This window comes from Stigmatopora nigra, unplaced genomic scaffold, assembly GCF_051989575.1.
Source record: "Stigmatopora nigra isolate UIUO_SnigA unplaced genomic scaffold, RoL_Snig_1.1 HiC_scaffold_26, whole genome shotgun sequence".
In the NCBI taxonomy this organism is placed as follows: domain Eukaryota; kingdom Metazoa; phylum Chordata; class Actinopteri; order Syngnathiformes; family Syngnathidae; genus Stigmatopora; species Stigmatopora nigra.
The window spans coordinates 1,380,945-1,397,701 of NW_027551605.1; the positions used below are offsets into that span (position 1 = coordinate 1,380,945).

Genomic DNA, 16,757 nt, shown 5'->3' on the forward strand with positions numbered 1-16,757 from the left:
TTTAATTTTTATTTTTCCTGAAAAAAATCTGCGAAGCTCTGAGTCCGCGATAGCTGAAGCGCAAAGTAGCGAGGGAACACTGTACACCAACACCGAGTGGGAATCGACTCCATCCTGCCCACACTGAAGTCAAGTGAAAGAAAGAGTGGATTGCGAGCTCATTACTACACCTAGTTAAAGGAAAATAAATCAATTTGCATAAGAGGACAAATAAAACAATGATTTTCCCTAAATAATCTTGCATGGAAGGTCAGAGCTCAGATTATGAAACGACCTGGGATGTAGGAGGACCCTGAGTATTTTGATTGGACAACTTTATTCATCCCATATTCGGGAAATTTTGTTGTCACAGAGCAAGAGGGTGAGAATGCAGGTATAGGAAAGGCATTTTAGACGTGAATAGATAATAGGTAATAAGTAAGTGAATGAATAAAAGAAATAAATGGTGTAACTCTAATCATATATTACTCCGAATTGATCTGTGTATTTAATATCAGGAGATCACTTTACAAAATTGAGGGAATATGAATGCTTGAGCAACCTTTCAGAATAGCCAACCTCCCCACCAGGAAATTGGGTTGATGAAATTGTTCCAAATAATCACGAGTTGGACACCGAAACGGGAAGTGGTGGGTGTCAATCAAATGTGAGTCAATCCAAACCAAACCCATCAGACGTTATATAAGTCCTGTCATTGATGTCCAACCATTGTTTCTTTTCTGTAAATATTTTCTGGTGACTCCAAGTGTGTCAGGCAAGTATTTTTAATTTTGTTAAAGTAATATTTGTTTTATGTTACAATAAGGTGTTACATATTATCTGGCTTCTTCAACAATAACGGTAATGTTCCCTAGATTGAATTTCTGCTTTTGATTTAGGGTTGTATTTGATTTGTTCAAATGTATAAATTAGGTGAAGTAAACAAACTGCTACAAACAGGCTGTTATCAGAGAAAACACACAATGTCTAGATGGTTTAAACGTCGCTACGTCTTCTCACCAAACAATCTAGCATTCTGCATATCATATTTTTCATAATCCAGATAATAAAATGCACATCATTATCCAGCGTGTCTTCAGTGAATGAATTTATTTTTTTATACATAGTGTAGTATGAGGTAGATTATTTCATCACTGTACAGCATTTGACATTGATTTTATATCTTTTAACATTGTAATTATTGTTTTATCCTTGAATGTATTTGTTATTTGTTTTTTAGCTTTATTGTTTGATAAATGATGACTCGTCGATAAATTGATGGAGTGGTTCATGCGTCGGTCTCACGGTTCTGGGGTCGAGGGTTCAATCCCAGGTCTATCCTCACTGTGTGGAGTTTGCATGTTCTCCCTGGGCTTGTGTGGGTTTTGTCCGGGTACTCCAGTTTCCTCCTACATTCCAAAAACATGCAGGGTAGACTGGTTGAACACCGTGACCGGACGTTTGCACCAAAAGACCAGCGACCAAACGTTCGAACACCGTTGAACACTCTAAATTGCCCCGAGGTATGAGTGTGAATGGTTGTCCATCTCCTTGTGCCCTGCGATTGGCTGGCCACTGATTAAGGTTGATCGTAGTTAGCAGGGATAGAATCAGCAACCCCACAACCCTTGACAGATTACATTAAAATTAGGTATAGTCTGGTTATGTATGTACCGTATTGGCCCGAATATAAGACGACCCCGATTATAAGACGACCTCCTATTTTTCAAGACTCAAGTTTGAAAAAAATATTTTTTGAACACCATTTTCAATTTTTACACACAAAATCAGGCGGCCGAGTAGCTGATTGTTTAGTGCGTCAGCATCACAGCTCTGGGATCGTAGGTTCAAATCTGGGTCTGTCCACCTGTGTGGAGGTTGCATGTTCTCTCCGGGCTTGCGCTTGGTTGTCCGTCTCCTTGTGCTCTGCGATCAGTTGGCCACCGAGTCAAGATGTCACCCGCCTATGGCCCGGAGTCAGCTTGGATAGGCTCCAGCCGAAACCCCGCGCTCCTTTGATCGAGGGTTCAAGCCTCGGTGGATTCCAAATTTCCTGTTTGGATTGTGCCTGTTCTCCTAAGCCTGAGTGGGTTTTCTCTGGGTACTCTGGATTCCTTTCACATCCCAAATACATGCATGGTAGGCTGGTTGAACAATTGTCCTTAGGTATGTGTGTTGTTTGTCTCCCTGTGCCCTGTGATTGGCTGGCAACCAATTAAGGCTGTCCCCTACCTTCTGCCCATTCTTGGCTGGTATCCAGCACCAATAGACCCTAGTGAGGATAAAATGAATTAATATAATGTCCATTTGATGAATATTCACTTCGTAGTTCAGTTTCAGCCAATCACAGGGCACAACGAGACAGACAACCATTCATGCTCAATTGAGAGTTGTCAACCAGCCTACCATGCCTGTTTTTGAGTTGTGGGAGGACCCTCAGTAACCAGAGAAAACCCCTGCCGGCAAACATGCAAATTACACACAGAAAGGTTTCAACCTGGGACTGAAACCTCAATCTCAGAACTGTGAGGCCAACGTTCTAACCACTCGATCATCAGGCCACCCTATAACTTTATAATACAGTAAATCCTTTCAATTAGAGCAACAATCACACTTATTTGCAGGGTATTTGTGTGGGAAGTGGACTTAGTCTCTCACCTGCCACCAAACACCAATAAAACCATGTCGCCTCATCCACCAGTTTTTCCACATTTTTTTAGGCCTATCAGGTTGACAAATATGAATTCTAATTTTGAACAAAATGATGTTTTCCATATATTTCACACAAACCTATCTGTCTTCTTCCACAGATATTAGATATTTATCATGAGTGACTGGTCATACCTGTCCAAACTTCTCCACAAGGTCCAGGCTCATTCCACTGTGGTGGGAAAGATCTGGATGAGTGTTCTTTTCCTCTTCAGGATCTTCGTACTAGGTGCTGCTGCAGACAATGTTTGGAAAGATGAATTGTCAGAGTTTTACTGTGACTCCAGAGAACCAGGATGTAAACACTCCTGCTATAACTGGATGTTCCCCATTTCCTATGTACATTATTGGGTGCTACAAATAATTTTTGTTTCAACACCCACTCTTGTCTACCTGGGCCATGCTGTCCTCATTATCCACAGAGAGAAAAAACTGTTAGAACAGGAAAAAAGCAGAAAAAACGGAAATAACGGAGTAAAGAAACCTAAATATACAGATGAAAGAGGCAAAGTGCAAATTAAAGGCATCTTGTTTTGCACATACATGACCCAGTTGGTGTTCAAAATAATCATGGAGATTGGGTTCACTATTGGACAGTTCTATGTCTTTGGTCCGCTTTATGTTGTCTCCAGTTTTCATTGTCAAAATTCGCCACTTTGTGCTCATCACGTGTGTTACATTTCGCGGCCTACGGAGAAGACTATCTTTATTTTGTTTATGCTCGCTGTTTCTGGTGGTTCGGTCCTTCTCAATATTGTTGAAATTATCTACCTCCTGTACAAAAAGAAACAAAGTGCAAAGAAAGAATTTGAAACTCAACCTCATGTGCTCCATGCTGAACCATGCGCGCCAACCAAGCCACCATGGGGAGCTATGACAAATCAATATAATAGCTACAATATGTTGCCATTACATTCTCGGGCATCTACAAACTTTACCAGTGAGGACAATCACGTCGATGCAAAGTGAAAACATCAACTTTAAAAAAAAAAAAAAATTGCAGTTCTTTAAGAAGCTTGAATTATTTTTGTTGTGTTCAGTACATTTGAGGAAATATTGTGTTGTAATTAATGTGGGGAATCTATCAAACTCAATCAATTAGGTTGCATTTTTCAAGAATGTTCAACTAAGTGTTAGATATACAGTGTTCCCTCGCTACTTTGCGCTTCAGCTATCGCGGACTCAGAGCTTCGCAGATTTTTTTCAGTAAAAAAAAAATATAAAAAATGTAAAGATATTAAGTTAAAATTATAAATTACATCATCTTACAAGAGGTGGAAACAAAATATTCAATAGGAATTAGTAATTGCATCAAAGAAATGGTCAATAACATGGTGAGAGTTCAGGAACCGCATTGATGACGTCATCGCGCATCTTCACTGCCCAAAAAAAAAACAATGTTCACAACTCCCAATAACGATGTTTCTTATGTGCAAAAAAACTGCAGAAGATCCTCCATACGGACTACTATGATGTTTTTGCTTGTTGGTGCTTTTGTGCACGTGTTACACGTTTCTTTAAGCATTTTTGAAGTGGCACCCCTACTTCGCGGAAATGCACTTATTGCGGGGGGTCCCGGTCCCCATTAACTGCGATAAGCGAGGGAACACTGTATAGTAGCAAGGCATTTGCAGTCTTTATTAAGCTAGTCCTCTAATGATAAATTATGTAGACACATGCCAGGCAAAACTAAGTGAAACTTTTTTTTTCATTTTTCCTCTAGTGTTTGAGTCAGAAAATGTCAACGCTCAATAGCTCGTCAGTTTTTTCATATGGAACAATGATCATCTCGAATTCCACTTTCACATTCAGTAGGTCCATCACTTATACCACTCATGGTTTATTTGAAAAATTGTGTTGCAACATTTGCCGTATGCACAAAATTAACTCTGTTGATGCGCTAAACGTGGATACTTTATAATTTATTTCATTTTGATTTATTGATAGCTAGCGTTCATTGCATTTTTTCTGTAATAAAAAAAATGGATACTAGACAACATGCAAAATGAAAAACATGAAGTTGCGTTTCGAAATTAATTTTCATGGTGAGCCTAAAACAAAAAAATGTACATTTTAATTTTCTTTTATGTAAATTGAAAAAAAAAAACATTGTTTGATTTGTACATTTATATATATATTTTATCATTGTAGTTTTAATACAAAATGTGCATTCAGTAATTGGCATCATAAAATATGGAATATTCATAGTATTTAATAGCTCTTTATTATGCTTGTTTTTTGGTATGGGGAGAGAACTGGGATTTCCGGTATGCATTTATCAATAATAGGTCATTTAGCTGTTCCTGAGGAGGTGTGCTAATCCAATTTTTTGAGTTATATGTGTTTTTGTTTCATAAACTGTGTTGTAAAATTTTGATTTTAGAAATGACGTTTGAATCAGGTTGCGGCTTATATGTGAGAAATTGTAAAATTCAAGGCAATTTTAAGGCGGCAGCTTGTACGCTGGGCCGCCTTAAATGCGAGAATATATACTGTGAAGTTAAAAGTATACATTTCTGTGAGCTGTGAAAGACTGACATACATAATCGGTTATTCAATCATTCATTTTACAAACCACTTACCCTTTTATCACATTTATTTTGAATTTCCCCAATATATGTGAAGTCATTGGAATACTGCAAAATAAATTTGGTATCATTGGAAAGCTCTGAATGTCCTCTATAGAGCTTAACATGAGTTAATGCGATTGTATACATTGGGATATATATTTAGGTTTACAAATGTCCTCTACTGAGGACAAATTTGAACTACTCGTAGTGAGGAGGATATGCGAGAAAATACGGTACATACACTACACGCATGAATACATTACATGCATTGAATACATTACATGCATCCAAACATCTTATGCATGCATACATTCCACACATACATGCATTTCATGCATCCATGCTTTACACACACGCATCCATTACACGCATACATGCACTACCTGCATACATACATTACATGCGTGCATGCTTTTATACACATGCATGCATTCGTGTAATGCATTCTCTGCTGGCAAGAAGAAATATCTGAATCACAAACCGATGTTAACTATATTATTAATTAACATCATTATTAATTATATTTTGTCCATGAATACTTATTAAATAATTCCAACTTGTCTGTTAGCTTCCTTTCATTGCTTTTACCCCTGGTTGCACTGCTTCCTGATGTGTGTTTTCATATTGAAGCATTTCACCAATCACATTTCAGCCATTATTTGTTGCCAGGGTCCGAAATCTGCATCAAGGTCTTCGCAATCAGTTCTGCAGGCTCTGTTGCATTAAACATGCGTCGATAAGACTGTTGTTATAAACTATCAGAATTTGATTTGGTGACACCAAGGCCTTCTCGCAGGCGTAGGGATACATCATTGCCTTCTCGCAGGTGTAGGGATACGTCATCGCTTTCACCAACTGTGATTGGCTAGTGATAGAGTGGACTAGCCAGAGCTATCAAACTGTATCCGGAGTGAGCTGCACAAGCAAATATATTGTTGTGTTGATTTAAAGCCATCATTAAGCTTGACATCATTAAGAAAGGTCGGACAACTCCAACGGAAGCAAGCCTGTCACAACCGGGAACGAACATTTTCAGCACTAAATCGAATAAAATCGTATGCCAGAAATACGACAGGACAGGCTCGACTTTCAACATTAGCTTCGATAGCGATAGAAAAGAAGGAAGAAAGTAAGGAGGATGGGAATTATGTATAGTTAAAAAGGATTTTTGGTGAGTAAAATAAGGTTATGTTCCAAAATAATATTTCAATTGTATGAGGGTATTATTGATTATTTTTTTGTGTCGCAGCTGTAGCTGCAGTAGAGGTTTTATAGCCATAAAATAGTTTTTGCTGAAGGCGTCACTAGGAAATGCATGGACCGCCACTGCATTATACGTACATACGCGTGCATGCACACACCCACGTACACGCATGCGCACTCATGCATACGCACATACGCACCCGCTCAATGTTGGAATGAAGTTTGTCTGATTGAATGAAAATGCATCCCAAATTATATGTACCTTTTAGTGCACGCCTAAAACAGAATTACTATTAATAGTGCTACTAATAAATTACTACATTTTTGCTACATTCACTTCATGTTCTTTCATCCGTATTATATTAAGAGTACCACTAGATGGTGGTATATACGTGCAAATGAAAACAAGAACAGTTGCCTGGAAACAGATACCTTTAAAAATATTTATACAAATATTCGTTTTATTTACCAGAGCTGTTTTGCAATTCAACACCTTTACTACTTGACAAAACACATTTCAACATAGTTTGGGAATTTAGTAACACATTTGCATTAAAATCATGAGGGAAAAAAGCCCGTGCTATTTCAACCAACAGGTGTCGATGCAACCAAGAAATTATGAGTCGTGTTGGAACAAACACAACCATTAGTGATCAAAACTAAATTTGACACCAACAAAATCTTTATTTTGATGTAATTCATATGAATCTGTGACTTGCCCACTCATTCATTTATGCTTGATTAAAATATCCCAAAGAAAAAAAACAAACAAACACGTTACAAAACAATTTTTAAAACACATCCCTCAACATTAACTTTTACTTAAGTTTTAATTTGTTTTGATGTTTTTTTTTAAAGTATTTTGGTCTTATTCTATGCTTCAAACTCGTCCACCTCTCAGCCCCCAGCGCCCCCTTTTCTTTCCCCTTTCTCACCCTCATGGGCAGCGAGAGGGGTTTTTAGTCTTGACGTCAAGGTCAGGTGACTCCCCCTTTAACGCGACACTTATAAGGGAAGTTTGATAACTTTTACTCAGTTTTTCGTCTGGTCCCAAACTTGGATGACGACCTCTGTGGAGAGACATTTCCATTAAAACTAACGGAAGTTTTTTTCTGTAACTTTTCAGGTAAGTTTAAAGCTCCAGGCGTTATATTTTATTCAATTTATCTTCTAAATAATGCGTGCGGATAGACATTAGAAGCTGTTTTTTTTAAACATGGGAATTAGATAAATATTAGTAAAATTTATAGAAATATGCCTTGTGTTTCTTTAAAAAAAAAAAAAAAAAGAAAGTTTGAAAAAAATTGTGAGGCCATGTAGGACCAGTGATTCACTCCCTTCAACTTAGAATGAATGATGTGATTGAACTAAAAAGTAATTTCCCAACTCTTTTACAGTTGTTAAACGATCTGAAAAAGAATGTTCAACTGCTGTGGGATAGCAGGAAACCACCAAGCGATACTTGTTTTTGCTTCCATATCCTGTTTCCTTTACCCATTTTGTAGATGTCTGTTGAGCAGGCCATTGTGTTGGAATGATCTGTGCTGTCTGAATAAGTTACCACCAAAACCAATCATGTAGAAAGTGGCGGGAATTTCTACATCTATAATGCTGAAATTATTTCTTGCGTTAAAATCCCGTTGGCATTATTGGGCCTACTTTAGTGGCTGATTTACCATAAAAAAACACATTACTTCTCAAAACCATCCAACTTGTTGGATAAGGTGCATTGAGTTCCCATAAGATCAGTTAGTGCACATATGGAGGTAATTTAAGGCATTAGAAATCTCATGATTAACAACTTGGCAATTAGGAGAATAAATCCCCAATTAAGTGAGTGGGAAAGATTCTTTTGGTTTATTTTAGTCACTAAACATAGAAATCGCCTTAAACGTTTACTACACTTGAGATTACATTGCATCAAAGGCTGAAAGTAGTTCACAGTCATTTTATACATTTAACATTTCCTTTTAACACATTAACGCCCTTAAAACACAAATGGTTCCTCACATTCTTAAAAAAGTCCTGCAAATCACGTGCACTCCGATTTATAATAATGTGCTATTATAATTTGCTGAAATGGTCATTACATTCCAAGAATTTGGGAAATGTTGTAAAATTATGACGATTTTCGGTGATTTTGGGTGTTTACTTTGGTTTGGGCTTCTGCAACATTCCTTTTACTGTGCAATGGGTTATTTAGAGTTTGCTTAATAATCAAAGCCTTTTTGTTTGCGAGCATTTTTAATTAACGGTTGGCTCCAATGAGCACTGAAAATGAGTTGAGCAGGAAAATTCTTGATCTTAAATCCTCTCATGTGACTAAATTGTTTTTATTCAAGAGTTTCAACCAGTTTAATCTGGAATAATCTGATGTTAACACATTCATTTCTAAAGGGGGAGAATGATTATCGATATTTTTCATTTCCCCAAATTTAATGATTGTTATTCATTCACTCATTTTCTGAACCGCTTATCCTCACAAGGGTCGTAAATAATTATTATGATTGATGAAAATATCTCTGATCAATGATTTTGATCAAGTCACTTAGATCCCGATATAATAGCAAAATTTACCAGATAGTCTTACTCCGCATGACCAAAATATTTTTTCCTGTCTGCCCTCAGCAACCGAATTAGGACCAATAAACTCCAGCAATGTACTGAAGGCACTGTTGAATCACATGATGTGACTAACAAATATAGATAGTGGAATGATGATGTTGTAGAAATAGAGGTTTCACTGTTTATTTTTAATTCAATTTAAAGTTTCCACTAAGTATTTTCATAAAAAGTTTAGGTTGCACTGTTGTGGATTCATGCAGAAAAGCCTAATTGCATGCTTGAAGGACAACAAGCATCTAACTAAGCGTAAACTTGGTATTGGAATGCAACCACACATCCATCTGGATTAATACATGGATTAGTTAAGCATGTACGACCAAAATTCATGGAAAGGCAGTGCATTGATCATCATAGTTCTCTTTTAGAAAAAAGTGTCGATTATTCCGATTGATAAAATATTTCAGCAACATTTAAAAAAAATGTTTTGTGTCTCCTTTCGCTGTCGTGAAATGTATCTGATTAAATTAAATCTGCACGTATTATAGTATAAAATCAAAGCAGTTTGAATTGAATCATTACAGACTTTCATTGATGGCTTTGCTTTCCTAAATAATCATGAGTTATCATTTTGTCCTCCAATTGTTCATTTACACATATACTTTGAACAAGTCAATACACATTTTGGTTACTGGTTGTCATCTGAAATATATTTTGATGAGTCAAATTCTGATGCGTTTCATTTCTTTTACTTTTTCAGCAAAGGGTCTGTGAGGATGGGTGATTGGAGTGCTCTTGGTCGTTTGTTGGATAAGGTCCAGGCATACTCCACCGCTGGGGGGAAGGTCTGGCTGTCTGTCCTCTTCATCTTTCGAATCCTGGTCTTAGGCACAGCAGTAGAATCGGCCTGGGGAGATGAGCAGTCTGCCTTCAAGTGTAATACCCAACAACCCGGTTGTGAGAATGTCTGCTATGACAAATCCTTCCCCATCTCACATGTCAGATTCTGGGTCCTGCAGATCATTTTTGTCTCCACCCCTACACTACTTTATCTAGCACATGTCTTTTACCTGAACAGAAAGGAACAGAAGCTGAATAGAAAGGAGGAAGTGCTTAAAATTGTACAAAACGATGGTGGAGATGTCGACCTTCCTCTTAAGAAAATCGAAATGAAAAAGCTCAAGTATGGCATTGATGAACATGGCAAAGTAAAGATGAAGGGGGCATTGCTGAGAACCTATATAGTCAGCATTTTTTTCAAGTCCTTGTTTGAAGTGGGTTTTCTTGTCATCCAGTGGTACATATATGGCTTTAGCCTTTCGGCGGTCTACACCTGTGAGAGGGCTCCGTGCCCGCATAGGGTGGACTGTTTTCTGTCACGTCCCACAGAAAAGACAGTTTTCATTATCTTCATGCTGGTGGTTTCATTGGTGTCCCTGCTGCTGAATGTTATTGAGCTTTTCTACGTGTTTTTCAAGAGGATCAAGGATCGTGTGAAGGGCCAACAACAGTCCACACTCTTCCCTAGTGGAGGAACACTCAGTCCAACCCCCAAGGACCACTCCACGACCAAGTACGCTTACTATAATGGCTGCTCTTCCCCAACTGCCCCACTCTCACCGATGTCGCCCCCAGGTTACAAGTTAGCCACCGGAGAGAGGGGTACGGGATCCTGTCGCAACTTCAACAAACAGGCCCACGAGCAGAACTGGGCCAACTATTCCACTGAGCAGAACCGCCTCGGCCAGATTGGAGGAGGAGGCAGTACTATTTCAAACTCCCACGCACAGGCGTTTGATTTCCCCGACGACACCCATGAGCATAAGAAACTCTCCTCAACGACAGGACACGAGATGCAGCCTCTGGCACTGATGGATGTCAGGCCATGTAGCCGAGCCAGCAGCCGGATGAGCCGGCCAAGGCCAGACGACCTGGATGTGTAAACCTGACCGGAACCGTGGGTATCAGGAATTAATCACTTAGGTTTAAAGGGGAGTTGGGGTTATCCTCAACTGCCTTATTTGTCATTGAGACTCCTAGTTCATCGAGAGACTTTAAAACTTGTCACGTAACACTGTCAGAAGGTACACGTTGCAAATAGTTTTGGATGACTTACAGACGCTTCTATTACTTAACTTAGCTTTAACAGAGCGCACCCGTAGAAATAGGTAAAAGGCAGAGTTGATCGAAGTTCAGTCCCAATCTAGAGCAGTGAAAGCCACCAGTCAATAGATATTTTTTAATCAAGTTTAAAATGGTTTTGAAAAAATATAGAATTTTTGGTAAAATACTGGCAGCAGGAGTCAAATTAACTATGATGTATCATGGAAAGAACTACATTTTAACTTGTTTTACGGAAAATGACTGGATAAAAATATGCATGCGTTACAAAAAAGGTTTCCTAACCATGCTACAATTAGTTTACAGTAATTCAATACTCTGACTATCAACATTACCAGGTAGTTTCCAGTCGTATTTGGACAGTGGGAAAAACAACCACAGGCAGCAGGCAGTGGCAACCCCAAATTAGTTGCCAGCCAATCTCATACTGCCCCCAACAAAGTCAGGAAGAAGAACCATGAATTATGGTTTTGAACGTTTTTCAAAATTGTATTTTTGCATCAAAAATATTGCAACCACAGCTGACAGTATTTTACCAGAAAATAGATATTTTATTTTTAATCAATGATTATTACATTGTAATGACCATGGTGTTCCGACATGTGTCCCCCAACAATACATTTCAGTTTGATATGCTCTGATATGCCTTAGTGTGGTAAACTATGTTTTTTTTTGTGTTTCCAACATGAAGGTGGAATCAAGAAAACAATTGTAACAACGTAACAACTCTTTTAAAAACATTAAGAATTACAATGTTCGTCCTATTGTATTCACGTTGTCGATTGTAGGGGACAATTCTCCATCAACCAATCAACACAGTACTTGCACATATAATACTGTTGTGTTCCCTAAGTTATCTTCAGTTAAAAAAAAAAAGATCACATTCATCAGTGTACTAACAACAGCGACTTTCCACTACAAAACTCTTCACTACTTAAGATCTCAATATGGTCTATCCCATTATACCATTAATTTACTTTCTGTACTGTTTATCCTTTAAAGCGTCATGTGAGTGCTGGAGCCAATCCCAGCAAACTATGGGTACCAGGCGAGGGACACTGAATTGGTAGGCAGCCAGTCACAGTTGCACAGGGAGACAGACAACAATTCATGCTCACACTCAAACTTAGGAGCAGTTCAGAGCCTACATGTTTTTTGGGTTGTGGGAGAAAAGCCACACAAGCTCGGGGAGAAAATGCAAACTCCACACACTAAGGTCTGCATCTAGGTTTAAATCCTCAACTGTGAGGCCGACACTCCAACCACTCTCCCACTAAACTGCCCCCATAATACCCTCTCTTTTTTTCCCAAATTGTATTAAATTAACAACTTAGGAAGTGTACCAAACATCAAGTGTCGTGCATTGTGAATACACAACATTAAGTGAAATTTCAAGGTTAGAGTGTAACAAGTGACTTTTATAATAATTATATTATATTGATGTCAGGTTCGCCATTAGATATTCCCAAATTCACGCACAAATAAAAAGGAAAAGACAATCTTCTAGAATTTTTGCTTGCAAGGGGAACGATAAATGAGACAGCTTCCCAACTGTCTTTTCTGTTGCTTTATTACATTCGGGGGCCCCTGATTACATGGACGTCTCAACTCTAAAGGGAGGGGTGGAAAACACAAGTGAGATGTCTGAGCGTTATCTATTTGTATGCATGTACATTGACTCTCAACACATCCACAACAGTTAAAAATGATGAGGACCGAAGCGTCAGAAAGTTGTGTGGAGCGTCCGAGGTGTAGGCTCGTTGCGTAGTTGCAGTGCTCAGAGCAGGTTTCTGGCCTCTTTGTTTAGACCAGTGGTTCTTAACCTGGGGTCCATCGAAGCCTCGGGGTTCGGTGAGTCGGTCGGTCTCAGGGGTTCGGTGGAGCCTCTGTCGCCGAGGTCAAGACACATCGACTCATCATGTCTATCATGCCCCGCTTGAACATCACTGGCTGCAGATGATCACGTGACATTGCTTTGTCAATCTGTGCTGCGAGGAATTTATATACAGTGTTCCCTCGCTACTTCGCGCTTCATCTATTGCGGACTCAGAGCTTCGCGGATTTTTTTCAGGAAAAATAATAATAAAAAATTTAAAGATATTAAGTTAAAATTATAAATTACATCATTTTACAAGAGGTGGAAACAAAATATTCAATAAGAATTAGTAATTGCATCAAAGAAATGGTCAATAACATGGTGAGAGTTCAGTAATCGCATTGATGACGTCATGGCTGTTTACAGGCGCATCTTCACCGCCCAAAAAAACAATGTTCACAACTCCCAATAACGATGTTTCCTACGTGCAAAAAAACTGCAGAAGATCCTCCATCCGGACTACTATGATGTTTTTGCTTGGTGGTGCTTTTGTGCACGTGTTATACGTTTCTTTAAGCATTTTTGAAGGGGCACCCCTACTTCGCGGAAATGCACTTATTGCGGGGGGTCCCGGTCCCCATTAACCGCGATAAGCGAGGGAACACTGTATCTTGAATTTGAAAAAAAAAATCATATTTTATTTTACACTAAAGTAAAGTTAGGTGAATGCGCATTTGAAACTGGTAGGGTTCGGCAGCTCCAACAAGGTTAAGAACCACTGGCTTAATATAAACAAGGCTTCCAGTAGCAAAGTTTATACTTCATTGCAACTATGTATGATAATATAATAATGAACTAAGGGTGAGCAAAGCATGCAAGCAAGCCAATGTATAATAATAGGAAATAAAAACCCTGACAATTGGTAATTGTTGATGCCTCATTTTGACATTATTAAATTTCCTCAAATACTAGATCAATATGACTTGAAATGCTCTCCAATGACAGAAAACTCTTCATATGACAAATGTAAATTAAATCAAACAATTTAGCTTCTCTTGTGTTTTTGTTTTGGCTAAACATTACAAAACATGATTTGGGAGGAGATTGATGAATATTTTTTGCTCGCCATCTCATGGAAATCTAGTATCTCGACAAAGAATTGACTACTATACTATTCAGTGTCTCATTTTACTTCAACTCCCCTTAAGCTGTATATTTATTGGACATGTCTGCATTCGCAAGATCAGAAAGTTTTTTTTTTTATCCTGATAAACTATGAATGTATGTAGTAGTCCTTTCTGTGGACTTGTGTCTTCTTAAAGGAGTGAACATTGTGTGGCATGATTGATAGGTCAGGCAGTTGTGAAAAATGGCAGTGTTAGTATGTAATAAATTCGTTGAATTTTCATGTTTTGTGGGCAGATGGGAGGCAGTAGAAAGTCTTTATTTTTTGCATAGTTAAGTGAATGATTTTGTTGTCTTATTTTTGTCTCTCAAACTCAATTACAGTGTTGCTGCTTGAAAAAAAAATAGCGATTTAGTACTGTAAATTAACCTTACTGTGTCACAATGAAAATGTGAGTTTTTAGAAGACTTTTTTATAGATTTGGACTAATATTTAGTCAGATATATTAAAATATATGCCAATGTAGCTCCAAAATATCTCAATTTGTGCTTCGCAAATGAGTCAATGTATTGTTCCTTTGGTACTTAAGCGTGTCATGAATCTTACAACTACAAATGGTATTTGCACTGAAATCTAGGTGATAAATATATGTTCATGTTATGCACCCACAACATGAGGTGTTTTCGGATAGGTATGTTGCTAATTTATTTTAGTACAGAAAAATCACTCCAGTGCTTAATAAGAGACATCTAACGATTAGGTAATTGTTTTGGACCAGATGTTAATATTCCATTGACAGAGCAAGAGCAATAGTCATTTGTGACAGTAGTTAAGACAATGCTCATTTATGTACACTGTATAAGTGCATGATAGCAAAGCAAACACACATTAATTGTATCTGTGAAAGGTAAAGGTATTTTAACCAATAAATGTTTCTTCATTTTTAAAGATCTGCATGATTGTGTCATTGTTTACTGTCTAATTCCTGTTGTCTTTGTATCTCCATAATATCAACAATTACTCACATACCATATTATCTCGCCTTTAAAACCCTTGAAATTTCCTTAAAACTTGAATTTTACCATTTCTCTCATATAAAATGCCCCTGATTCACAATTTCCACCTCCATATTCATGGTCAAGGGACTACCAATGTGTTACTTTAAAGGGAAAATATCAAGAAAAATCCTTGCATGTGATAATTCATTTCATTTCAACATTTTAGATATAATATTTATATATTTATTATTTTTATAAATGGATTAAAAGAACTGGATTAAAATCCCTGAAAATTCAGTTTTTATCGATCTAAAACAATGTTTATTTTAGTATTTAATATATTTTTAGATTTTACAAAATATTTTTTTAGCTGAAAACACAGAAAACAATTATTAATAAATTACAATTATTGATTTAAACGGGGGGAAATCAGGAAATTTAATATACATCTATACTCTTCATTTTAATTTATTCCCAAAACAGAAAGTCGGCACTGATGATTTACTTTTCCGGGCAACACAAAATGATGCTGTGGGCCAGATTTGGCCGCCACTTTGACACGTGCCCTACAGCAGTGTTTTTCAACCTTTTTTGAGCCACGGCACATTTTTTACATTGGAAAAATTTGTGGCACACCACTAACCAAAAATTTTACAAAATTACACTCTGTATAGTATATTTACTACAGCACGGACACTGGACAATGACATCATATTTGCAGAAAACTATTAATAAATGTTAATTTAAAAAAAAAGGATATTGGATAATTTCTCACGGCACACCTGACGATCTCTCACGGCACACTAGTGTGCCACGGCACAGTGGTTGAAAATCACTGCCCTACAGCATCAGACGGCCTACTAAAGATGTAATCAGAAAGCCGTCTAGGAATGTATTATCTAAATCACGTTTTGATATTGACATTGTATTAACCTCATTGTATAATAAGTATTGTGATATTATTGGTAATATTATAGCATTGCAGTAAGCTTGATGGTACAGGTAGAATGGCAAGTTTTTTTGCTGAATGAGTCCTTCTTGACAGCCTGTGGCAGTTTATGTATATTTTCCCAGAGTTTTTAATTTTTTTTTATCCTACCTGTAGAAGCAACACAATGAAATAGTATAGTTCAAACACAGGTGATATTGTGTAATCATGTTACAGACGTGTTTTTATGTAAAAACTCTGTTCTCCAAAGGTCATGCTTGCATAGCAGTGTTCTACCACCCTTGTATGAAAAGAAAATATTTACTTCAACGTCGTTATCATATTCACAGACTCAAATTTCTTCATGTTTGACAAATACTGAATCATGATAGTAAATGTGCTTTATTTTAATATCATAAAAATACATACATAAAAAGAACCTCGGTAAAATCAATATATATGGACTTAATATCCTGGTGAAACATACAACTTGCATTTGCGCTTGGACAGATCGCCAGTTATGTTATATAAAGGGATAGTATGGAGTTTCGGGTCTTTCACCATCTTAGCCCAGGACCCAAGCGACCTGACTGGGGATGATCACTGTGTCCCAGCAACATTTCCCATATTTCTGTCCTCTTTAACCAAAGCCATCTTGTACTAGCTTTCTCTATGGATTAAAGTGTTTATATGGGGCTGCTTTGCTACATCAAGACCAGGACGACTTGCTGTAAGTGATGGAAGA

The 16,757-nt window shown here is 37.6% G+C and overlaps 2 protein-coding genes across 2 annotated transcripts; both read left to right on the forward strand.

Moving 5' to 3' along the window:
• The first annotated feature begins 672 nt into the window (after positions 1-672).
• LOC144192445 (gap junction Cx32.2 protein-like) lies at positions 673-5,650 on the forward strand. Its single transcript, XM_077711541.1, has 2 exons — positions 673-754; positions 2,790-5,650. The coding sequence occupies exon 2, from the start codon at positions 2,806-2,808 to the stop codon at positions 3,655-3,657; it is 852 nt and encodes a 283-aa protein (XP_077567667.1). The 5' UTR covers positions 673-754; positions 2,790-2,805; the 3' UTR covers positions 3,658-5,650.
• A 1,792-nt stretch (positions 5,651-7,442) lies between these two features.
• Positions 7,443-15,034, forward strand: gja1b (gap junction protein alpha 1b). The gene is made up of 2 exons (XM_077711540.1): positions 7,443-7,587; positions 9,784-15,034. Exon 2 carries the CDS (start codon positions 9,800-9,802, stop codon positions 10,964-10,966), a length of 1,167 nt encoding a protein of 388 aa, XP_077567666.1. The 5' UTR covers positions 7,443-7,587; positions 9,784-9,799; the 3' UTR covers positions 10,967-15,034.
• Positions 15,035-16,757: the final 1,723 nt, after the last annotated feature.